The sequence below is a fragment of the Lates calcarifer genome, linkage group LG12 (genome assembly GCF_001640805.2).
Source record: "Lates calcarifer isolate ASB-BC8 linkage group LG12, TLL_Latcal_v3, whole genome shotgun sequence".
NCBI classification, from domain to species: domain Eukaryota; kingdom Metazoa; phylum Chordata; class Actinopteri; family Centropomidae; genus Lates; species Lates calcarifer.
Genome location: NC_066844.1, coordinates 19017290 through 19042804, shown reverse-complemented (window position 1 = coordinate 19042804; position 25515 = coordinate 19017290). Strand labels below are relative to the sequence as shown.

The 25515-nt window shown below is 41.3% G+C and overlaps 2 protein-coding genes across 4 annotated transcripts; one reads left to right on the top strand and one right to left on the bottom strand.

The window, feature by feature from the left end:
* The first annotated feature begins 1502 nt into the window (after positions 1–1502).
* Positions 1503–5988, top strand: lhfpl5a (LHFPL tetraspan subfamily member 5a). 2 transcript variants are annotated; one of them, XM_018677723.2, is made up of 4 exons: positions 1503–2111; positions 2200–2661; positions 4397–4633; positions 5540–5988. In XM_018677723.2, exons 2-4 carry the CDS (start codon positions 2259–2261, stop codon positions 5548–5550), a joined length of 651 nt encoding a protein of 216 aa, XP_018533239.1. In that variant the 5' UTR covers positions 1503–2111; positions 2200–2258; the 3' UTR covers positions 5551–5988. The 2 variants fall into 2 exon arrangements, with proteins under 2 accessions (XP_018533239.1, XP_018533238.1); XM_018677722.2 differs by having other exon boundaries at positions 1503–2661.
* A 135-nt stretch (positions 5989–6123) lies between these two features.
* On the bottom strand, positions 6124–25164 carry srpk1b (SRSF protein kinase 1b). Of its 2 annotated transcripts, XM_018677718.2 has the most exons (16): positions 25080–25164; positions 24362–24416; positions 13731–13858; positions 13500–13608; positions 13161–13248; positions 12970–13057; positions 11817–11923; positions 11473–11638; positions 10878–10903; positions 10546–10774; positions 9990–10427; positions 9351–9445; positions 9032–9139; positions 8426–8495; positions 8056–8148; positions 6124–7743 (listed from the first exon to the last, which is right to left on the bottom strand). In XM_018677718.2, the coding sequence occupies exons 1-16, from the start codon at positions 25090–25092 to the stop codon at positions 7559–7561; spliced, it is 1998 nt and encodes a 665-aa protein (XP_018533234.1). In that variant the 5' UTR covers positions 25093–25164; the 3' UTR covers positions 6124–7558. The 2 variants fall into 2 exon arrangements, with proteins under 2 accessions (XP_018533234.1, XP_018533237.1); XM_018677721.2 differs by lacking the exons at positions 24362–24416; positions 25080–25164 and adding an exon at positions 18217–18677.
* Between the last annotated feature and the right edge of the window lie 351 nt (positions 25165–25515).

Sequence of the window (25515 nt, the reverse complement as noted above, 5' to 3'; positions counted from 1 at the left end):
CCAGTCTCATTGAAAGATCAACAGTAGAGATGAAGAGTGAACAAACACCACAGAGTCAGACCCTAGGTCAAAAATCAGGCTTCAATAACCCATTACTTATTCATCTAAGTCCTTTGTGCATACAGTTATTGGCTTATTAGGACCTGAAAGTTACCAAAAGCTCAAATATGTCAGCAATAGGAAAGCTTGAAAGGGCTCCTTTAAGTCAATACATTAATGTGTTTTCACAGCACAGCGGTATGCAGGTCAATACTGAGAACAAACACTAGAAACACTAAATGATGATGGAATGTGTTACATTACATACAACACAACTTTTATTGTAGATATGCATTGTGGAAATTACAACCCACATGTGACTGTACATAAGCATGACTTTTCACACTATTTTTTCTTGACACAATAATTCAGCTTTGTTTAAATAAAAGCAGTTTATGTGCGATATCATGTGTTTTTATGATTGATGACGAAGATCATTTTTGTGAGAAGGACACCAAACACATCTTATACAAATAATGGGTGAATACACAGCATCAAAAAAGTGTACCATCCCCTACCAAAACATATGATCCACTTATAAAATATAATTCATTCTTATATATTGAACTACCCCACCCTACTACTACGGTTCAAATCCCACCAGTTTCTTCTGAATTTATAACACTGCTCTTTTTATTTTGTCTCAGGATGTGTTACCAATAACGTATGAACAGACTAATAGTTTGGTGATCTACAGTAGTTAGACTACAGCTCTGTAGCACCATCTAGTGTTTAACTGTATAACATGCAAGTATGTTACTCTGAACTCTATAGTGTCTTTCCATCAGTGACCCAGCAGCCTCTTAAAATGACCACATCCCTAGCTAATCTGTCATCATTCATCTCAAGGAATCTGTGTCAACTTCAGAATATTTATCATAAATATTCAGGGTAATTATAAATAGATTTGATATCTAGGACTCTATACATCTGGATCTGTATAATCACAGTCTTTACTTTTAACTTAGAGGATAAGTTCATTTAAAAGAAAATCAATTATTACCTGCCTGTATGTACATTTTAAAAAAAGAATTAATGTTTAGATTGTTCCACCAGTTTATACTGGCTATCAAAGAGACCACTTCTTTACAAGATGAAAGTGAAAGTAATGGGGAACAAAATCTGTAGCCTGTAATTCTGAGCAAAAATGCATTTTGAAGTCCAGTAAAAGTTCATACGAGGGTGTAGCTGTATGAATTAAATAAATCAAGTGGGTATTTATCAAGGATACAGTCTTTTCGATATAAAATTCCCTCTGTTTTTTCACAGACAGGGTTTCTGTAGTGAGCCACTGCAGAGGGACAGTGACACAAAGAGGGAATTTCCTATCAAAAAGACAGCAAGTTCAGAAGATATCCACTTGATTTGATGAACTCAGAAGACTCCAGCATCATATTAAATTCAGCTGAACTTCATAATTCATGTCAGCACAGAACAAGGACAGTGCCCCACCACACTGAAGCCACAAGTCTCAATATACATTTGGGCAGATACTGATTTGAGACGTACTTGAAAAATGTGAAGCTCTCTTTTAAAGCCTTATTCTGAATTAAACACTGAACTTGATTTACATTTTCAGAAGTAATGTAATGTAATGAAACCATGAAGTAGGATTGACAGAATACCTGACTCAATTTACTGCCTTCTAATTTATCTGAATGACAATATTTGAACATTTTGAAAAGACATAAAGGAAAATCTGAAATAATATAACTCAGTGTGAATAAGTAGGCTAACCTATGCCCTTAAAAGTGAGAGTGGAACAGACTTGCTTGCCATCTGGAAGGCCCAGCACTGTGTTACTCTATTCTGTGGATCTTTTAACCATTAATCATTCATTATCTGCAGACCACAGCCTTCCCCTGGAGAGGAAACACTCTGCCAGTTGATAAAGAGAGGAGAGATAAGCATCCACAATATAAACACGCTGGAGAAAAAAACATACCGCTGCTGCTATAATATCCAAGTATAGAGACGATTGACTTCTGTGAGGCAGTGACAGGTGCGCCACATTGTTCCAACAGGTGTGTTTTCATCAGTGGAGGCTGAGAAACGTCTTGATCCAGCACTCGGTAAAGAGGATTTAGAGAAATGTGTACTTTGGCAGCAGATCTTTTTAAAGAGGAAAGTAAAGGCTGTCACTTGTTCACGCTTTAACAGCCACACAGAAGAAAGGAAATCACTTTTGAAACAGCAGAGAAGGCCTCCCCCTCTCCGCCATGCTTCCCGCTCAGGAGGCAGCCAAAATCTACCACACCAACTACGTGCGTAACGCCCGGGCCGTGGGCGTGCTGTGGACGGTGTTCACCATCACCTTCGCCGTCATCACCGTGGTGGTATTCATCCAGCCGTACTGGATCGGGGACAGCGTCAACACGCCGCAGGCCGGATACTTCGGCCTCTTCCACTACTGCATCGGGAACGCGCTCACCTCGGAGCTCACCTGCAAAGGGAGCGCGCTGGACTTCGGCTCCATCCCGTCCGGCGCCTTCAAGACGGCCATGTTCTTCGTGGGGATCTCCATGCTGCTCGTGGTGGGCAGCATCGTCTGCTTCAGCCTCTTCTTCTTCTGCAACGCGGGGAGCGTGTACAAGATCTGCGCCTGGATGCAGCTGGCCTCCAGTGAGCACCTGGGTTTGACCACAGTTTGTCAAAAGCTGCGCATAGAGAAGTTACTGTGAAAAGTTTAGATGATTCACATTAAATACATGCATTTTCTCACCCATATTACCTCACAATCACATGCACAATATATTGGCATCAAGTGCATACTTACCCCTGATGACCTTTTATGCCACATTAGTTTACTTAACCTTTGCCATTTGACATATTTTACACCCAAAAGCATGAGCCCAAGCAGATTTCAGCTTCTGGGTTCAAAGTGATTTTTATTTTTCATGTTAATTTTATATATTTATTTTTGTATTTACCAGCTCTTTATTATTTAAGCAAGTCTTGACCTCACTCAGTCCAACAAAAATTGGGGTAGGGTTTCCTTAACAATGTATCATTATAAAAAAACAGGTTTTCTGTGTAAAAGTAACTATAGCTGTTATAGGTGGAGTAAAAAGTACAATATTTTCCTCTGAAATGTTGTGAATTTGAAGTATGAAGTAGCATAAAATGGAAATACTCAGGTAAAGCACATAATTACTACTTTGGTAAATACACTCAGTTACTTTCCACCACTAACTAGAAAGATACAACAGCAAAACAAGCTGATCTCAGGACAGCTGACACCAAGTATGATTGCCAATAGAAAAAAGATGAGTACATCTGGGCCTCATACACAAAGTAGACTGTCAGGGCAGACCAGGATATCTCTTAAAGGTCATGTTTAAATGAAAAATTTAAGCTGGTTAATTATAATGAATGATTATAAACAGCATCATAGATTCAGCAGCTCTTTGCAGCACACAGACAGAAGTGAAACACGATTCTGTTTTTGCAACATGAAGCAGCCTGTGAAGCGATGTAGCTGCAAGTGAGAGAACAAGCCGGTAATGAAGGAAATAATGAGATTAACCTGGAGGTGTGCTGTTACACTTTCTCCTCTCCCTCTCCATGCCCGACACACCTGCCGTTCAGTGTCAGAGTGTGTGTGTGTGTGTGTGTGTGTGTGTGTGGTGCGTGCGTGCGTGCATGCGTGCTTATACTTCTACCTTTGTGAGGTCCTTTGTAGAGTTACGGATTGTACATTTTAAGTTTTATTAACACTTAACTTGCAGATGTGTTAGTAAGCCAATGAGAAGTTGCAGTTTAAAATTCTTGGCATTGAGACTTGAGAAAGTGAAAGAAATGTGAGAGTCAGTGAAAGTGTGTGTGTGTGAGCCTCAGAAAGTGAAAGTGAGGTGTGTGTGTGTGTGCGTGCTAATGTTTCACCTCGTCACCTGATAGTCCACATAGCTCCTCAAGCAGAGGCAGGGACGACATGAAGCCGCCTTTCCATCTGCAGAGTCAATAATGAATGAGCGTGTTCATCTTTCTAGAGCTGAGATGCTCTGGAGTTGCTAGGCAACTCAACCTGTGCACATGTGTGTATGGGCATGTATACCTGAATGAACGGAGGGTATACACTTAATTTCTCTGGTGGCTTCTCTGTCTTCTTGTTTGTTGTTTCAGTTCTGGAGGTGGAGAAGGTGGTTTGTGATACTGCCCGTCAACAGCAGCAAGATGCTCTTTTCCCAGTGAACATGTCATATAAAAATACATACTGCCCACAGATATCCCACATTAGAACCATTTAAAGTTTGTGTATTTGAATCAATCAGCGACTAAGAAATGTCAAAATGAACCAGATTTTTCCCAAAAAAGCACCCATACCCTCCTGTGCCTCCCTCCTCTCTCTCTCTCTCAGGTACATGCATGGTGATTGGCTGTATGATCTATCCTGACGGCTGGGATTCAGAGGAGGTGAAGCGCATGTGTGGCCAGCGGACCGACAAATACACCCTGGGCAACTGCACGGTGCGCTGGGCCTACATTCTGGCCATCATCAGCATCATGGACTCACTCATCCTCTCCTTCCTGGCCTTCAGCCTGGGCAGCCGGCAGGACAAGCTGCTGCCCGAGGACTTCCAGGTGGAGGAGAAAGGTACTGGGGCGAAGGGAGGGTGGAGAGACACTAGGATGGGGGCGGGAGGAAAGAAGACGATGATGATATTCAGCTGGAGAGAAGAAGAAGAGGAGATAGATATTTAGATGAGAGGACAAGATGCAGGACAAAGGAAAATACTGGAGTTAACAGGTAGAAAGTTGAAGGTGGTGAAGGGTTAGATGCTTTGCCTGGAGGGAAAATGGAAAGAGGTGAAGCAGAGGCTGGGCAGCCATGAAACTTGAAGGATGTCTGTGTTAAGTGTTGAATCACTGAGGTCTGAATAAGCACAAGGTGATAAAGAATTTCACCATGTCCTTGCTTTCCTTTCAATCTTAACTGAGATTCATATTTGTGGCTTTTGTCATTTCTTCCCACTCTCTATTTGCCATCAGAAGAATCAGAAAAACTTTTGCTATTCACACTGCTATTGTATTTTTGTACCAATGGTTTTTTAACTTGGTTGATATGTGTGATTCAGAGTGAAATATCTTGACATCAGTGGGATTGCTGTGAAACTTGCTACAGATATTCAAGGTCCCATGAAGAAATGTATCTCCATGTGTCTGATGGATTGATACCATATTTTGCTGATTTGTTTCCTAAATGATGAAGTTGACATTTTTGTTTCCTTATTTAAAACTCAACAGCTATTGGATGGATTCCTCCAAAATGGCATTCATGGCCCCCCAGAGGATAAATTGTAAAAACCCTTCATCTAACACTACATCAATGTTTTTTATTTCTTTTAACACAACACTGGACTCCTCGTCTTGTTACATGTACATTAGCTATGAGCTGAAAACCCAGCTGAGCTGCTGACATATTGACACAATGTTATGTCATTGTCTGAACTGATGATTTCATCTCATCTTTTCAGTAACGCTGCCTCTCTCTCAACTACAGATAACGCATAGACCCGCCTGAGGAAAACAGGGACCAGAAATGGACAGGAACTGAAAAGGAGCACTGCTGACTCGGGGGGATTCAAATGTATCCTAAGGCTTCAGGACTGTTAATTAAAATCAAAAATTAACTAAGGAGGAGCTCATCTTGTCCTCAAAATTGCCACAGCTTATCAACAGACATTTTAAAACATGGGAGAGTCACTGGCCATCTCTCCCTCTAACCTTATCGCTTTAGGTTTTCCACATTAAGTGCTACTTTTGGTTAAAGTCATTTCAATGAATATGTGGACTGTGCTCTCAAGATTACAGGTAAATGTAAAGCTGCACATAACTTACTTATGGATTCTCCAAAGTGCTGAGTTTTCTAAGCTACAACATTAATCCATTTGAAATGTTAAAATGAACATCTTGTGGTACTGAAAATAAAATACACATCTTGCTTCTGGATGTCAGTGTAATGTAATTCATATGGATCATTGTGGAGTCTTAAGAGACACGTTGATACAAATCTGTTTCATAACAGTAAAATCAATGACTGCTATCCTCATCACAGTGGTGATGCATGAGGAAAAGCAGGCAAGGTAGATTTTGAAAAATGTTTATTCTTATTACCTACAGAAAAAACTGACAACAAAATGAAGAGGGAAGACATGGACAGAAGAGATTTTGTAGAAAAATAAGCAAAATGGTTCTGAGGAGATTCAAAGCATTATTACAGCATCTGTATTTAGTACAATCCAACACCTCCACGCACAGTGGAAACACTTGAAACAAAACTTTCAAACAACTGGAAATCGTGAACATTCTTTGAGACATTTCTAAAAAGTGTAAAAAGAAAAAAAAAAAAGCTCAACCCTTAGAGCTTCTGCCTTCAATCTTACGGAAACTGTGCAAAGCTAATGTTGCAGAGAGGGAGAGATAGAAGGCCAACTCTTTGGTACACTGTACTGTACACACAGGAAGTGGATTCACATATACTTTGACTGTTAATATGGGCGATGGTGTATGAGGCCATTAACAGGTAAAAAGTGATCCAGGTATGAAACAGCATTCAATAAGAATCTTTTGCCAACTTGCACATGAAGTAAAGGAATCTGAAATATTGTTCACATTATATTGTACCAAGTGCTTTTTTTCAAGACAACATGAAACAATGCTTAAACTTAATATAATAACTATAACACGAAAAATCTGAGATCACACAGTTTGGTTCTCCTGAAAACAAATCAAAAATACAAAAACAACAGTGTGATTTTGGATGAAAGACTTGGTGCACAATGCTGAGATGTACGACGCATATGTTTCCTAATCCCGTAGTGCTGTCTGTATACAAATGTACAAAAGTTTTTATGGATAAAGCTATAAAGCTAAACTTAACAGTGCTAAGAAGGTTACTACTTGCTCTTCATGCCTGTTAGCATTATGCAGTTATTAATTCTGAGCACTTTGCAAACAGCCAAAGGCATAAAAGTTGGCACAGCTAATATGATGACTGGCAAACAGACAGGTTTGGCTAATCACTGACTGAAATGAACAGTATGTTGTTTTGATGGCAATCTTAACATTTCTATTAACATCCTGCCTTTTTCTGCATTTGTACACGAGTGCAATTTCCTTTTAAATCTGACAGAGTCCATTGTCTATAGCTAAAGGTACAGAGAGTAATGTGCTGCAGAGAAAGAGCTGGAGTCAGAGGGGAAAAAAGAGAAAGCAAAATCACTAAGTTCTATGCAGCAAATAAAAAAGAGCCAGAAATACAGGGAGAAGACCTTGAGTTCCTTCTATAACCAGTGTAATCCATAAAAGGACAAAGACTCAGCAGCAGTCTCTCTTTTTATTGTTGAGATGTTTGCGAGTGTGTGTAGGTAGCCTCACAGAGCCATGATAGGAGGATGCAGGCACAATGCAGTCATGGGCTCTTTGCAGACATGAATGTGTATGTTTTCAAGCCCAGGATCTTCAAAACTAATGTATCCCTTTCACAAAATGAGGGTGGGGTGAGGTGCACGAGTGGCCTCTAGGATGCAAGCCATGGGTGGGACAGGCACTGGGCCGCTGTGGCCCTCCTTTCAGGCACCAGGTCCAGCATGGGCAGGAGGAAGGTGCTGAAGCAGTGGGCCTCCTCTTTGGACCACTCATACTTTTCTACCAAGACGTCAAACAGACCCCATGGCTTCAGCTTGGTGATGTGACGCAAGTCACCTGGGAGAAAATAACAAGAGGAAATCATTAGTATTACATTAGTTAAAGGTATTGCATAGGACATGAAATTATGGTACACTTAAGTTTAACAGTGGTTGGGATAAATCCACTGCATCATTTCTATGATCTTGAAATAGCTGCATTGAATTTAATTTGCATGTTCTGCCCTCAACCGAGCAGATGGCTGTTCCCTTGAGCCATTAGGTGCTCTATCTGAAATAGTAACTTTTGCACCAGATACCTGAGCATATTTTAAGGATGAACTGGATTTAGCTACAGCAGGCAGCTGGCGGCAGGGGTGGGTGTGTTTACCTTTCTTGGTGAAAAACTCCTTGGAGTATTTGCCCGCTAAGATCAGCTTCCGTGGAACTTTACCTAGCAGCTCGATGATCAGGGCTATGTGATCTACAGGGACGTGGAGAAACAAACACAAACACAGATGATGAAACACCAAGGTAAACACAATTACTGGACTGGACTAGATTTTCAAATTTCACCACATAAGTAGGAGAACTTAATTACAAAACAGCTTCTCTCTGTAGATTTCACAGTCTCCCTTTCCTCAAATAGGTCTGGCATTCACACTTTAGCCTGTCTCATGCAGTTGATTTAACCCGTAATTAATTAAACCCTGATGTCTCACATTTTGTGGACAGACATCTCAGGGGAATTGGATACTAACCTTCATCTCTGGAGTAGTCCTCTCCAGAGTGGGGTTCAAACAAATAATCTCCAGTGGCAAGTTCAAAGGCCTACAGAAACAATAAATCAAATATAAGCAGATGGATGGGTTTAATTTAATACAAAGACATCTGAACCCTCCCTTGCTTATTTTGCTTTGCTTTGTTTAAAGTGCATCTTCTCTGTGGATTCATTAAGCAACCTCTGTTCTTTAAAACCAATGGCTTCTCTTTTGTGTTGGTGTATTTCTCTCCAGCAATAGCTGTGTAGGCTGTCTTTTAAAAAGAGGTTTATTGTAGTGTTAGAAATAGATAGCAATGAGCCGATAAAAGAACAGGAGGAGGCTGAGTAATAAAAACCACCGCCACAGCCACCAACAACAACAACAAACGCTGTGCCAATATTTTTTGGTGTAGGACATGCATTCAACCTGCCTGAAATGAACCGAGGATACACAAACACAGGCTTGATAATGACTGCATTTGATTATAATAAAACTCTACAGACATAATTTTACAGTTTGATTTTCACTCAGTGTTTGTGGTATCAATGCTTTACAGTTTTACTGGGCACTTTTTGTTTCAAAGGGTGTTTTTGTGTGTTTTACCATGCAGGCTGTGCTCCAGATGTCTGCTGGTGTGCTGTAGCCGGCTCCTATCAGCACCTCAAGAGAACGATACTGCCTTGTCTGGATGTCATCTGTGAAATGTTTATGCTGTGAGAAGAAGAGAGAAACTGTGAATGTTAACACTTAAAATAACAATTGAGCTGGTGTTTATAATTTTAGTTAAATTCTCCAGTCTGTTTTTGACTCTTAAGAAGTCAGATTTAAAACACAGGGAAACTTTACAGCAGACAAATCTTTCAAGTACCCAATAAGAGTCCTCTACTGAAACATTAAAAAAGCGTTGTATATTTTCACTCACCACCCAGCAGGCGTTGCCAAGGTCAGCGATCTTAACCTGCAGCTTGTCAGCATTGTGAGGCTCTAGGGGGTTTACTAACATATTGCCTGATGCTCCTGTTAAAGAGAGGAGAGAAGGATGAAGAGAAGACAGAGAAAGAATAACCAAAAAAAAAAAAAAAAAAAAGGAAAGAGGAAGAATTAGTTGAATTGAAGATTGAAGAATTTTTTGGATAACAGACTCAAACTCAGAGAGGAGTATTAACTATATGTTACATTACATGGCCTCACCCAGGTAATTGTTTATTAGACGTGGTTATTGTTGTGCTGGGATTAAAAAAAAAAAAGCATCCATATGTGTCAGCTGGCCCACCATGACCTTTTTTTCTGCAGCCTGCTCAAATCCAGCTCTCACTGAAAACCGTGAAGCCCACGCTCCCTGAGCCACTCCAGCTAAAGCTATACTGAAGTTTCTCTTCCCTTGCCATAATACATGTTGCATTAATGTGTGTGTTAAAGCAAATTCTGACTACAATTACAGATCCTTGCGTAAGTTTGAGAACATATACATTTTAACAAAACAATTGGCATCAAAAAAGTGCTGGAGCAAGAGGATACAAAATTTATAATGGGGGCATTCTGGGTTTCAGTTTTTACTAACCATTCTGGCTGTCGTCTTCTTCATCCCCTCTTTTGGACTCCCCTTGAGTGTCCATCTCCTCCTCCTTCTTCTCCTCCCTATCTCCCTCTCCCTTTAGCTCGACAGTGACAGAGTCTGGGCTGAGGGAGGTGGGCAGCTGCTGCCGGTCGGTGTCTGGGTCCCCAGTCGAACCGTTACAGGTCTGACTTTGCTCTTCTTTGTTATTTAATGTGTTGTGGCTGTCTGTGTTGTTTTCTGGTTGGTTTGCATTCTGTTGGTCCTCCTGCTCCTCTTTTGACTGCATGGTCCTGTGTACCAGGCTCTCCGGGCTGGCCTCGCTCTCCGGTGTAGAGGCGTGGCCATTGAAGTTCACCTCCATCGTGTTCTCCTCCTCGGCTGCCTCCTTCCTTCCTTCGTTTCCTTCTGGCATCTGCTGAGGCTGCTCGTCAGGAGATGTATCTGTGGAAAATGTTGATTATTCAACTATATATCAAATTTCTGAAACCATAAATTCAATAACATTTTTTAATTATCTACTGTCCTCCATCTGAATAGGGAATAGGATCTGGTTGTTCACCTGTGATAGTATGGTTAGCGATGTCTTGCAGCGTGGCGGACATAGACAGGGTGGTAGAGGAAGTTGTATCCTCAGTGGTTTCTGTTGTCGTCTCTTCGTCATCTTCGTCTTCACCTCCTTCTGGTGTCGCTCCGCCCTCCATCTCCTGGATCCTCTTCTCCAACAGCTCTGCCTGCTTCTTTTGCTTCTTCTTCATCTTCTTCTTTTTGTTCTTTGACATTTTGGCCATCTGAGGAAAGAGGACAAGACCAAAGTTTGTCCTGTGACTTGACTCAAAAAGTATATTGCACAAAGCCTCATATTACAAAATCTAATTCAAAAACATAACTTACTGGTTTGGGTGGTGGAGCCGTACTCACTGCGGGAAACAGGAAAAATCAGAGGATTACACTGGTGAACGACATATGTGGCATATCACTCGCCTCGCTATAATTAGTATTCTGTTCAAATGGCTGAGTTGTTTCACACCAAGCTGTACTAATAGACTGTCTCTGCAGAGGCACCCGGCTCAGCAGTAGTCACACACTCCTCTGAGCAAGCTGGTAATTTCCATAACCAATCCAGTGGTGACTCATTCTGACACACAGCTAAGCGCTCCTCTTTTATTAGAAACTTCCACATGCTTTAAAATCAAAAGCTTTTAGTTTTTGAACACTTGCATCACACACACACTGATGAAAAATCATCTCACTCCCAAAACGCAGCTTGTCTGTGACTCTAATAATACAGATGTGAAATCAAGTCCAGTTAATTGACCCATTTAAGTAGTGTCACATTTAGTTATATTAAGTAGCACATCAATCAAAAACCAAAAGGCATCTGACATGCTGAGAAATCTAAACGGCAAATCTCTTGGTTGTCAGCAACATGCCCATCAAACCCACAAAAGTTGCTTAGTGGAGAGCTGAGGAAAAGAAAGGTTGTGACCTGCAGAGCCCGAGGGAGGTGCAGCGCCAGTCCTCTGCCACTGCGTAGCTTCGGCAGCCATTTTCTTGACGTAGGGCTCGTTGACAGTCAGCAGAATGTTCTCTGGTTTGATGTCTGTGTGGATGATCTTACACTTGGTGTGGAGGTAGTCTAAACCTTGTAGAACCTGCAGTACAGCAGAGAAAGCATTATCAGTTTACACCAGAATGAGCCAAAGCTTTTGTTCACTGTTTCAATAGTACTGTCCAGAATCTAACTGACAGTGTATCCAAAAAAATATGGACAGATATTATTCCTAAAACAATATTTTAAAGACAATTTGTTTTCGTGTTGCTATGCAGTACCTGTCGTATGATGCTTTTAACACAGGGCAAGGGCAGACCTTGATAATTTGATTTGATAATCCACTTCAGCAGGTGATATCCCAGCACCTCGAATACCATGCACACATCTGAGAGGATGCATGGTTAAGGACTAATATGAATCACAAATGAGTTATCATACACATAACTACACATTCTTCTTGATCAAAAACCAAATAATTTCCATTTTCTGAGGGACAGTGGTTACAAAAGTACACAACCTTGTATTTGAGACACATAACTAGATTTCCCAGCAGCCGAGCCTGGCACCGACAGCACCTTAATGAGTCTCAATGGACACAAATCATGGCCCACACCTTCTCCAGGCACATGCTTTGACTTCCATGACCTTTCAGGGTTTTCTATGACTGGAGACATGCTTTCCACATACACCACAAAAGTTAACTTTAGTTTCTAGAGGATGTCTGGGCATGCTGCTTGAATGCACAGCTGCAGACTGGATGGCGTGGGAGAGAAAGGGATGAGACGAGTGTCACTGCATCAGAGACTCTGACACTTTAAGACGGGCCACAGCACACAGCCCAGTGTCAGATGAACATCTGTGAACCATGAATAGCAGTGCAAAGTGTGAATCTGGGGGTGTGATAAAATTGCCGGAGAATTCAAACTGCCAAATGACTGGCACTCAAACTGTATCTTGTCACTACTGTTTGCACTCAAACACAATGATTCTGCTAGACCTGAGACGTGTTCATCTTTGGAAATGACGCAGAGAAACACAGGCTTTTCGAGCACAATAACAAGGATGAGCTAAATTAATGCGTAGCCTGAGGTGATGTGGTCTTGCCCTTGGATGTTCAACACTAAAGTAGCTATTTGGCCCTGAATAAGTGTAATTAGTACGTCCAAGCCATCAAACTGAGACAGCAACAGTAGGGAAGGGAAAATGGAAGAACGCCAAGCAATTAAGTTGACAGTTGTTGCTGTGCTCCCTTCCTTCAAAGAATGACAGCACCGGAAACAGCTGGCACACTCAGAAAACTGGTCAGCAGGCACCACTTTAGCAACACTTAATTTTATATATATATTTTTAAAACACTGTAAATGTAATTTTTGTTCACTTGAACACATGAACTGTTACTCCTTAGAAAGTTTCTTTCTCAACAGAGGATACGAGTGCCATTCATGCCAGAAATTTTGAAGTCATCTAGAAGCTGCACCACTTTCTCTCTGCTGGGGTCGCTGGGATCTGTGTTTCTCACCTGGAACACATACACACAGCAGCAATAGGAGTTACAGGCATTGGCATAACTGGAGTATGAGCCAGGGTGAAAATATTTATGCCATGATGACTGCGGGCCTCACAGATTTGAGCAGCTTGATCTCATCCAGAGCCGTCTCTGTGTAATGCTCAGCACTTTTTACAACCTTCATGGCCACAAAACGCTTCTCCCTGAAAAACACAGTCATTTTACTCATCACAACATGTAAGACAAACCTTATCACTACATAATCCATATGATACTCAGTGTCCTCTTGGCTACTGTTCGAGATGAAGACACTATTACAATATTATGAAAGCAAACTTAAGTGAAAAGTAGCAGCAGCTGTGGCTTGGTGAAATCCACTCATGACTCATGACCTCTGTAAATCTGTACATGACCGTCTCAGTTTCACATAGTGAAAGGTGTAGAGCCAACTTACTGGATGTCCCAGGCCAGCCACACCGTGGAGAAGTGGCCCCAGCCCAGCTTACGGATGACATGGTACCTCCCATTGAACAGATCTCCAATTTTAACATGGTGATATCCACCTATCCACAGACAAACACAGAGTATGTATGCAGACAATTTGAAGCAATGTTGCTTTAATATTGCATGATGAGATATTAAGGTCTGATATCTGAAGAATGAGCAAGAGTGAGAGAAGGCCTACCCCTGCAGTAGTCATTGGGGTCCTCCTGCTCGTCGTCATCAGAGCCCAGGATCTCCTCATCCTGCTCTGGGAGGGGAGAGTCTGCCTGACCCGGCTGAGAACCGCCTCCACGACCATGAGGCTCTGGTCTGAGGATTGGAGAAGAGAAACAGAGAGATGGGGATGGTAAGAGAGAGATGAAAATTCAAAATGACAGACAGGGAGGAGGGAAGTGACTCTGAAACGAAGGAGTTAACATATAAATCTGTAGTTTCTGTAATAACTCACTTCCGCAGGCAAGACATTTGATCACAGCGCTTACAGCGTGCTGTAATCCAGAAAAAAAGAACTCACAAGTTGTAATAGTAGATGAGGATAAATTCTTAGTTCATCAAAAAGTACAAGCAAGCAAAGATCAGGAGCCCGTTTAATATTTCTGTAACAACAGAACAGTGGCATAAGCACTAAGGGACAGAGAGGAAAGCAGGGAGATTTGCTTTTTTAAAAGACTGCAGTATAAAGAGTGTGACACATACAAAAGATGCTTTTAAGGATATGAGGTGACTCTGAGCTTTGTTTAGGAAGCAAAATATCACTCTTAAGTTATAGTGACACTTTTTGCATTTCTAGTGTTGTTACCTCAAGATATTTCAAGCAGCTGACCAACCAACTAACAAACCTGACTGGAGCATCTCTATTTAGCCACTTTTACAAACGAATCAGCATTTAGGGTAAATGTGTTACAATGACGCATTAGTCGATGTATATTTTAAAAACAGAACTGAAGCGTCAACATGGGTGCATGGTTTAAAAAATATATTGGTACAACAATGGTGTACATTATGCACTGCAGTGTACAGGCTGATAAAGAGACATTGGTCGTCTGTGAAGGACACAGAAACACGGGAGTACGAAAGTGGATCAGACCAGCCAAGTGGCCTGGTTAGAAGAACTGCTGCAGAACTACTCATAAATGCTCTGCAGCTCTTCGCCTGTCCAAACTTGAGATCCATACTCATGAAACCATATATTAAAACACTAGCTCTCTTCTTCTATATGTTTGCTTAAAGAAGTATTTTTCCTTTATTATGGTTCTGAATTATTTAGGATCTTAGTATTTCCATCTGAGTCACACCTCTCCATTACAGCACATTTCTGGAGTGGAACTGAATTCAGCTAAAACAGCACAACTGCATAGGACAGTGTCTATAACAAAGATTTAAGTCAATTCTGAACCCTGAGGCTTGTGAATCTGTGTTGTCAATTAGCTACACAATAAGTACTAATGGTAGGGTAGGAAAGGAAGAAAAGAGTGCCTCATTTTTCTTCAAATTCCTCTCCAGAGGTTGGAGCATCACCACAAAACCAAACAGCATTAAACAGTGAGTCTCCTTCAACCAAGACCTTATATCATTAAACATTAAATGTATTGTTGAATAACTGATGTTGATTCTACAGGGCTTAAATGAGCAGGCTGTGTTGTGTGAATCCGAACATGGCGGAATAAATTATTAAAACCAATCCTCCGTTTGCTCATACAGGACAGCTCATTGGAGAGTTGACAGGAGACCATGTTTGTTTCCATGAAAAGAACACACACAGGAACTCAAACAAGTAAAAACAAGCAGGCCTCCACGGCTGGTGAAGGTGCAGCATGTAAAAACAGACAATACCTTTGGAGGACAGCATCTCTTGGTGCTGACCGTGGTGCTGAAAGAAGAGACAGCACTGTCACTACTGTCTCTTGCTACATCTACACATCAAGCGGTCACAGACACATATCACCAATAAACGCTGACACCCTTCAACCTGTCAGTAACAGCTAAGGAAATTCACCAACATCCTCTGTAGGCAAGTCAGTCCATCATATAGTCATACTGTGCAGTCCCTACACAAGATACTGTACTGGTGCCAGTACAGTATCTTGTTTTGGTACTAATACCTAATATACACAGTTTAAAACACCTCGCTCTTCTAATTTTTACAAATTTCTTTTAGGAGAAATATCTGTTTGGCTAGTTGCTTGCTCTGTAACACTGCCTTAACATAGAAAACTGTACAAACTAAATAAAGCCTAAATAAAATTCAAATTCCTGTGCAAAAGCTCAGAGCATTATTATCTAATCATTGTAATTCATTACAATGTTCTTATAATGTGTTACTGTAATACTGCAAAGAGCTGATCATGGTACACTGTGGAGGTAAGTAAGGTAACAGCCTACAGCTTCCAGCAAGAAAAATCCTGTTCTCTGCATGCAGCGCAGACACACAAGCAACACTGTTTTTCCTTCCACCGCTACATGCCTCATATAAACACACAGTGGTCTCGTATACAAAGTCATTTACAAAGCACAGCAGTCCTGCGTGCTTTGCATTTGGACATGGCGTTTCAGCTTAAGCTACTGAGTCAAACAGAAACCACTGGTGATGGTGGTGAGAAGGATTGGGAGCTAATTAAAGCAAGTCACATATTATCTCCTGAGCTATGAGAGCGTCTAAGCAGCTGACTTTGCCTCATATCCTCTGAGAAAAAGAGTTTACTGGGAACTGTTATGGCTTCTATAATTATAATTTGATGGTGGAGGCTAATAAAAAAACAAAAAATAAAAACCAACTGATTTGATCTTGATTGCTATGGTTGATGGTACTTTATTGTGATCTGCTTGCAAACAATGTTAAAGTCATTAGGATTAGCATGCCTAGCTAATCAGTTCATTGGCTTAGGTCTGAGCAGGAGGACCACTTTGGTTGCATCTTAGTGAAACCATATTTAGCCACTTGATGAACTCAGCTGTTTCTTACTGCTCGGGGGGGGGGGGGGGCAATTACAATGTTGAACTGAAGTCAGAGGTGCAGAGATTAATTAATAAATTAGGTCCTTCTGCTTCTGTGACATCAGTGGACCAGGAGTTTTCAAATTATCATCAGATTCTAGTAATTTATTTTACTTTGTGTCTGACTGATACAGGAATGTATCAACAATATTAACATTTGAGAGTAAAATAGTATCGGCCTGCTGATATATCTGTCTGGCTCATGTGAGTAGGAGGCATCCTCCTAGGAGAAAAAGCTGAGACAAAAAAGATTTTGATTATGCTTCTACATCTTCACCCATCTGCTGTGAAAATCTTCTCTCAGTTGTTCAAAAGGAAAAGGTGTCACTGGAGTGAGCATACTCACAATTCTTCATTCTGCTCTTCTTGCTCAGACTGTTTTCAACCACAAAAAATGTTTGAGTGTCTTTATGTTTGACTGCAGAGTTAAAGTGAGTAGACATCAATACTGCTTTATGTTTTTAGGTTTGAAAAATATAAATATGTTGTCATTACTTAGGTTATTACGATCACTTAAAGACGAATGTGCTGCCTCAGTTTGTCTGGTTCGACAGCGACTGTGGCTCAACCAATTTCGGCACTTGCAAGAATTTTGTCAGCCCACACACAGTGCAGCAAAGGCAAAACAACACTACACCTCTTCAATTACTTGCATTGAAATATAGTGTGCAGGTTTATCAGAACATTACCTGGGTCTATCTCTTCTCATCTCTCACCCCTAGTGTTTAAGAAGTCAAAGCACAGTAACACCGCTTTGAAGTAACAATAACTGCTATGAACAATACGAGACAGTGGCTTCAGTATAGTTGTAATTTGGAGAGGTGAAATGATGCCAAGATGAAATTAATATAAGTAAACAAAAACTGATCTCTTTGTGTTACAGATGAGAAGACATAAAAAGTTTTGAAAAACTGAAGACAAAAACTGACAAACTTTCTTCACATTACTGTCCTTTCTGTAGAACCCATGTGAGTGAGAGAACATGGCTTTTATGACCTTCCTAGACTAGAGCAGAACACGCTGGGTCTTGAGTAAAACTAGACCAAAATGTCCAGAAAGTTTTTATTTATCAAAACAAGACTAAAACTATTTCACTGACTATAAACAGACTGAATTTTCATGATTTTGTCAGTTATTATTTATTACAAAATATGAAGCATGAAGTTTAAAAACCTGACACACAGACCTTTAATCCAAGGACAAGGACTAGATCTAAATATCATTCCCAAAATTACCACTACATTGGGTGAGTGGAGAGCAGGAAATGAAATGGAAAGACAGAATGGTGGGGGTTAGAGGAGCAAATGTTTACATGAGAGAAAAAATGAGAAATGCAGGAATATTTAGCAAACATGCATGACATAAAAATGACATAATTTGAACCCAACAAGAGCCTTTCCACATTTAATGCCAAAGGAAAGCAGATGATTGTGCTTTTCAAAATCAGTGTGCGCAAGTTTTTTTTCTCCTCACTGCAGTACATCGAGACAGTTCAATGCCCTCTGATCACCAGACAAGAACGTGAACAACAGCCGGGTTACTTCAAGGACTTCTGCAACACGCGAGACACCTGGACCTGTTCTCAAGATACCTCAAACTGTCTACGGTTGTAGCCTGCACACACACACACACACACACACACACACACACAAACACACATATCCTGCTCTTACCTGCAAGATGCACGGATGCCCATGGGATGTGATGCAGGGAGGAGGACAGGAGAGGAGAGGAGAGTGTGCAGGTGTTAAAAGAACCTCTCACTCCATCCGCGAGGAGAAAAAGGACAAAAAGAGGGAGATGGAGAGGGATGAAAAGTGAAAAGTATAGTGGAGGAGAAGAGGAGAGCAATCCGATGTTGATAACTGAAAAGCAGAGATTATAGAGGAAGTGGGGCAGTGAGAATGAGGAGGGAGAGAGAAGAGGATGAAAGGGAGCAGAGTTTTTGGGGGGGAGAGAGAGAGATGAGCGCAGAGAGGAGAGGAAGAAGAGGAAGAGGAGGAGAAATGTAGAGTCTCTGCTACAAGCTGAGCACTGAGGCTTAGTCCTGGAGCACAGGGCACCGCTGCACGCTCGCCGGCTCTCTCGCTCACTTTCTCTCACACGTTCGTTCACTTGCTCTCTCTTTCTCTCTCCCTCTCGCTCTATCTCACTCTCTCTGTCTGACCGAGAACTCTCCTTGGCTGTCGTCAGCCTCTGGCCCGGCCCCCTTCACTGACAGCTGGGACATGATTGGGTGATGCAGCCTAGCACTGCATTGCAGGTGAGGGACGACATCAGCACCCCTCTCCTCCTCCTCCTCCTCCTCCTCCTTGTCTAACCAAAACAACACCTCTTTCTCCTCTTCCTCTGTCCATCATCATCATCATCACCACCACCACCACCCCCACCCCCATCTCGTATGCCTGCCATTCCAACAATGTTTCAGTCATCTTTTTTTCTTCTTTTTTTTGCACTGAAACAGCACTGCTACTGAGACTGATTGTTGTGCATCCACGATGCCCTCGTGTCTGCAAGGTTTGATCTTCAAACTGTGAGATGGCCCGTGTTATAAACCCTTAAATGTAGGTGAGAAACCAGCAGGACACCCACAAAAAGAAAGATTTCCTCAATCCTACTCTATTTCTTCTTACCCCCTGCTTAAAACCCCCAAAAAATAAAAATAAATAAATAAATAAATAAATAAATCAAGAATGAATCATTTATCAGGTCAAAAACCAGTGAAACTCTGAAAAACAAGGCTCCAGTCATTTTTTTTAACAAACATGTGCCAGATGTGTCTTGTTTTTCAATCTGTACTCCATCCCTAACTGACAAATTAAGCTGCAGAGAAGCCAGAGGCCTGTGCCCAAATGTTCGACTGGCCTCGCCACTGAATCACTCTGATGTCTCTCATGGCTTCATTTACACAGTGATTTATTACATAAAACATTCATTTTTGCCCCTATATTTATCATTTGGCCTTTAAACAACTGGAAAGAGTTTGTGACTTCCCTCTTCAGCAATGACCTAGACTTACCCTCGTTTTAGTTTTCCCATCAGTGATTTAGCAATGTAATCCTTTTTAGTGATCATATTCCTACTCTGATGATTACACAGAGCCCCCCCCCCCCTTTTTTAAACAATGATGAATGATGCTCTGGTCTGCTGATCAGTATGTCCATTGATCCAACATTTTAGTTCATAGCATTGAATATAATTAACTTTGGTGTTGTCAAGAATATCCAAGACAGCAAATTAGACACACCCATGAAATAATAAATCAATTCATCAGATTGAATTTTTATGGTGTTAAACACCCGATCTGGACTGGACTGCTCTGAGTGTCCTCAGCTCTGTAGATAAGCAACACCTGAGCACCAAATGACCCGGGGCGCAGGTGCAAACATGATCTGGCACACTCTGGGAACTACAGTGCTTAGTTAATGCAGTCCCCTTTTTGGATATTCTGACATGTCACAGTAGGAAAAGCATAGGTGTAAATAAATAAATAAATAAATAAATGAAAATAATGACACACAATGATACACATGTTCACAGTGTCACAACACTTTTGCAGCATTTTTTTTTTCTGGTTACTTTCCAAAAACTACATGGAAAATTTGTAAGCCTACGTTCCAATTTTATCTCAACTGATTTGTTTCTTAATTGAGTTGACATATTTGCACGGCACCCCTGAACACGTCTTTAAAGGCTGTTCATTTTTATCATTTACTATCAATACTATGTGACAGCAACAGAAGTGCATCAGAGCACCTGTTAATGTTAATTTTTTTAACATCGCATTTCTTTTGGCTTATATTTTGTTAAGAGGAAAGACAAAAACAAAACATCAATTTAAAGACAGCATAAAAAGTGGAGCAGTTTCAAGGTCCTGCTATTGTGCATGCTGGCTCACTAGAGTGGCTTATTGAGATGCTGCACATAACTGAGCCTTCACTAATGTGATTAGTAACATCTGAGCTTTTCCTGGTGTGACAACTCAAAATGTCTGCTGTGAAGAAGGTATAACTGGTATCAGATGGAAGGTTTTTTTCCCCCCGTCAGAGAATGGAAGCAGTTTTTATCATTTTCAAATAGTGACATGAAGTACTGAAATTAACTATGTGCTGTTTTAACAGGCTCACAAGCTAATTCCTCACCCAGTGTTAACTGTCTTCATCAGACTACTGAGACACAATTAACAGAGGAGAATTTTTGTAATTTAGTATTTTCATATGCACTAAGATATTAACTGCAGCCTCACAGAGTCCAAAAATGACTCAACTGCCAAAATTTCACATAGCCCCTGCTTTATTTTAACATAACTGATCAAACATTTACACCCCTTTAAAACCTTTTTCATTAGCTGATGCTTAAAACTGTCTTGCCCACAGAGAGCTTCATAAATGGCCCGTCTAAGTGAGGCCTGGACCACATTTCCCTACAGGCATGAGTGATTGTGCCACTGAGGGCTGAAATGTAATATAGAACCGCCGCCGCCACGGCCGCTAGACATCTCCATCACTCCTGCGCACACATCTGACATGACAGAGTGTGTCAGTGTCCCCTGGTTTCTCTTGGCTGTGTTGTTTCCACCCATCCAGCCCTATCAGATCTCTGAAGCAAAATAAACAAGGATGCAGAGGAAAAAAGAAAGAAGGCTCTTGGGCATGGAGTGCAGCCAAAAAGTTTAGAGTCTTCCCCTCCCTCCAGATAAAAATCAATGCAAAGTGCCTGGGCAGCACAATGAAACAGCAGCACTAGGTAACTGTACTGAGGGTGCAATGCACACAAAGTGTAAGATGAGTGTGCTGCAGTGCTTTGAGTGCTCCGACACCTGCTGACAGCATGCATATTAATGTATGCACTCAAATGTGTTGCTGATGTCTTATTTACATGTTAGATAAAGTCATTAAGATATTAAATTAGTAATGTTCTTTTAATAGGGTTTCATGGTTCATATTAGGATACTGAGAGAAAGAGACACTCAGAGAGGGGATACTACAGCTTTGTATACTACACCACCAGTTAAGCCACTGCAGGTTTCCTTAGTTCACAAATCAAATCTTTCTGCACAAAAAGCTGAAAACCCAACATTTTCATGGCTCACTATCAACAAACAGAAACACACACATATTTACATAATTCTGCCATTGATGTGATTTGGGGGGGGGGGTGTTTATAACCTGCAGGGTGAGGACAAAGAGCAAGAGAGAGAAATAGAGGCACACAGAGCTGTAATGGGCTGCAGATGATAAAAGATTTGATGGGTTATGTAATGAGCTGCAGCAATGGCTGTGAGAAAAGAGGGAGAGATGAAAGCAAACAGAACAGAGAGCAGTGGAGCTGGTAAATACTCCACAACACTGACTATTCCCATTCCCCTGAGTGCACGTGTAGTCCTAAAAATTTCATCTGAGGCGCAGAAAGTTACAGAAACAAGTGGTTTCATGTCTGAAGTGATTGCAATGTAAAGCAGAAATAAACTGAAGGAAAAAAAATGGGAGTGGGCAATGAGCTCTTTCAAAAGCTGGCAGCAAAAACCCACCAGGGACATCATCAGTCCCGTTTCTCGCTTGCTTGCACACAGGCAAGGCAAAGCACATAAGCAGGTAGTCAGGTACCTGGGAGTCAGCATCTGCTTCTTAATGAAAAAATGGATCAGCCCATCAATAAGTCAGCCAAGCTCTGTGCAAGCACTACTACCCCTGACTCTCAACACCACCCATTCAACAAGCAGTGCAGACATGAGCACAAGACTTTTCACAGCTCTTTCCCTTAATCTTGCCTCCCTCAAACACACACAGAAATCGCTGCGCTACTCACTTGCATGTGAGACCGCTGGCAAGCTTCACCACAGCTGTATTGATGGAGAAGATCCAGTCCAGGAGCCACATGACCCAGAGGACACTAGGGCTGAAGCTACGTTACACCAGTCTGTGCTGCGGGAAACTTAGTGAGTTTAAAGCGAGACCTAAGTCTGCTGTGACCTGGAACCAGGTCTGCTTTCCTCCTCTCTCCTGGCTCTACAACTGCACAGTGGCTGCTCCGTCCTCTCAGCACAGCAGCCACAACAGAGCGACTGACACAAGAAAGTGGGAGGGAAGGAGCATGTTAGGTGCAAGGGCAGAGAGAGAGAGAGAGAGAGAGAGAGAGAGAGTTGAGGAGTTGATTTATGCTTGGATGCTTGCCACTTGCTTGACAGTTACAGACAGAAATGATGCATTTTCTACTGAAAGCCGTGGCACTGCATCACTGCCACTGTTGTTAAATGTGTAGAATTTTGTAGTGTTGCAGAAAATGTCAGTGACTGTCGCATAGGAAAGTTTGCTGAGTAGGGCAATAATCCAAAAATGGGCCATACTGTTACAGAACATTTATACTTTATATGTCAAAACTCGTTGCATTGATGCTCTGAGTCAGGCCACGGCGGGGAGGGAGGGATGTGAGGCAAAGAAACTAGAGAAGAGGAAAGGGACAGGTGATAAAGGAGTGCTGACGGATGAAATAAGGGAAGAGGACTAATGAAATGGAGGAGATATTGTAATCTCACAAAACAAAATCACATCATAACCTGCAGGTCGTGTCAAATATGTGCAGATGTAGAACATGTAGGTGACTTCGGGACACACACCACAGTGACTTTATATTAATTCTGTTTATCTGGTACTTGGATATTTCTCACCACATTTATCCTTGGGTTACAGTGACACATCAATAATGAGTAACCATACAACAGAATGTCAAAAGATAAATAAACAGGTTAAAAAGTATATTGTTGGGTTTTTTTTTACTGTAATTTAATCATCCATACTGTCTGTTGAAAACATTTAAGCAAGCAAAGAGCTCCAAAGCTCCAAAGATGGAGTGGAATACTGCTCTATGGGGTGCTGCATCAGCATGGTCACCTCTGATGTCTAACCAATACATGTTTATTCTAAAAAGCTACTTCAAGTTGAGAGAATGGCAAATTGCTGACCTTAACAATGCAATGACTGTTACGGAAGAAACTTGTTCATTTTTTTACCACAGAAATTCCAAGCAACTATAGTGAAGAAGAAAAAGACCGTTTTTGACATTTCCTACAGTTCTCGAACACAGCCCAGGGTGTTTTGTTTAACTGACATTTCAGACAGGTAAACAAAGCACCCTGTCCTTGTTAAGTGACTTTGCACATGATGCAGTATGTCAACTGGTGATGCAGAAATTAACAAAATGACCTCTGCCTCAAATACATACTGTGCATGAAGTGATTTGCATTATTTACATCTGTTTCTTTCATTTAATTTGTAACAGAGAGGCTCCTGTCATCATGGTGTAAAAGTCAGAATTAAGTATTAGTTGATGGGTTATAGCGCTTCAGATGATTTTCACAGTACATTATGTTTTAAAAAATTAATTCACAGTGCATTTTTCCTTTAAGTGCTCACGTCATAAATGTCAAGCCCACTTCAGAGACCCATCATGAAGAATTTGTACTGAAACTACTTGCATTATAGTACTCTCAAATAGACTTAAATGACTCTTTTACTTCGCTCCAGTGCTTGAATGTCAAAGTCCTCTCTGTGTATTTGTGTAGTTATTTTTATCATCACTTAAATGTCAAAGTAGCAGGTACACTGTGATGCAGCATCCACCAAAACATCTGTTCTTACAACACACAATGACAGTTACCTGCTTTGCCACAACTCAATATCACGTCATTTCCAGTTAGGCAAATAATGAATAAAAAATACCAAAGTTTTACTTCAAAGTGAGAAAAGGCAGCTTAACAGATCTCATGAGACCTCCTGTTCTGTGAAAGAAAGTAAAGTGCAGGGTGCTTTTTCAACTTACTTCTTGCCAGGTTTCCTGGGCTTTGCCCTCTTCTTCCTTGCTTGCATTGCGAGCACTAAAGGGCAGAGAGAAAACATTAAGTAACACAAAAACTCAACTCCAAACCTCGCAGCTGTGGTCCTAACACGGCACTGCTTTGTTATTCAAATTGTATTACGGCTACATCGTGAGAAAAAGAGTACCTGCGTGCCACCCGGGCTGTAGGTGTAGTAACAGGTTATATTAGCAGCTCTAAGTGGCTAAAAGTTAGCAGGTCTCTAAGCTGAAATAAATAGCTTGGTAAACCGGCCTCGGTGGTGTGTTGCCACATACAAGAGGCATTTTAAGTTAGCTGCTAACAGTAACTTGGTGCTTCCCATTGCGAATATCACACGTGTTTTGTTCGTGTATCACGCGGAGTCCTGGTAAATCTGTTAATAATTCTGGGGACTCTGTGGCTCACTTTTTACTCTAAGCTGGATCAACATTTTGGCGCATACTTGTCTACAACCAGATGCTAGTCTAAAGGCTATAGCTAGCTTACTGTTAACAGCCACATACACACACAGCAGAGCGCATGGTCCACTTTTACTTTTCATCAACTGTTACGTGACTTATTATAACGTTACTTATTACAATCCTCATGACAATTAATTGGTCAAATAAACAACCAGACGAAAAGTGTGCGTGTCACATGTGCTGGGTGTAAAAAGCGTTTTGGTTAAGTTAGCGACGTTACCTTTTCTTTCCATGCTGGTTACCAGTCAAGGGATAAGCGGTGTTCAGGGACTGTCGGAAATGTCGTAACTCTAAAGTGCGCGAAATTGAACAAACAGATTGAGTGGTACGACCTGGGGTGCGTGGGTGGAGGGAGGGAGAGTGTAAAGAAAATGTTTGCGGTATGTAAGGCATCTTGTAAGAAGTAAATCGAAACATTTACCAAACGAATATAACTAATTTTGAGGCTGCAGCACATCATACAGGCTCTGAGACATTCACGTCCCAAAAGAGGATGTAGGAATTGGCATGGCCAGAGTGATCAGTGAATGGGCGCCAAGGCAAAAATCTGCTGTTGGGACTCCAGTGAGTTTCTTGACAACATAAACTTAAATATTAAACATCTTGCAACTACATGTTAACAATGTGCCACACGATTTGCTGCTCCTGCGGTAGTT

Coding starts and splice junctions, on each gene's coding strand:
- srpk1b (XM_018677718.2), bottom strand. Junction 13,249..13,499: donor TGGCTGGCCTGGGACATCCA/GTAAGTTGGCTC, acceptor TGTGTTTTTCAG/GGAGAAGCGTTTTGTGGCCA. Junction 13,058..13,160: donor AGATCAAGCTGCTCAAATCT/GTGAGGCCCGCA, acceptor TATGTGTTCCAG/GTGAGAAACACAGATCCCAG.
- lhfpl5a (XM_018677723.2), top strand. CDS start 2,259: ATGCTTCCCGCTCAGGAGGCAGCCAAAATCTACCACACCAACTACGTG. Junction 2,662..4,396: donor CTGGATGCAGCTGGCCTCCA/GTGAGCACCTGG, acceptor TCTCTCTCTCAG/GTACATGCATGGTGATTGGC.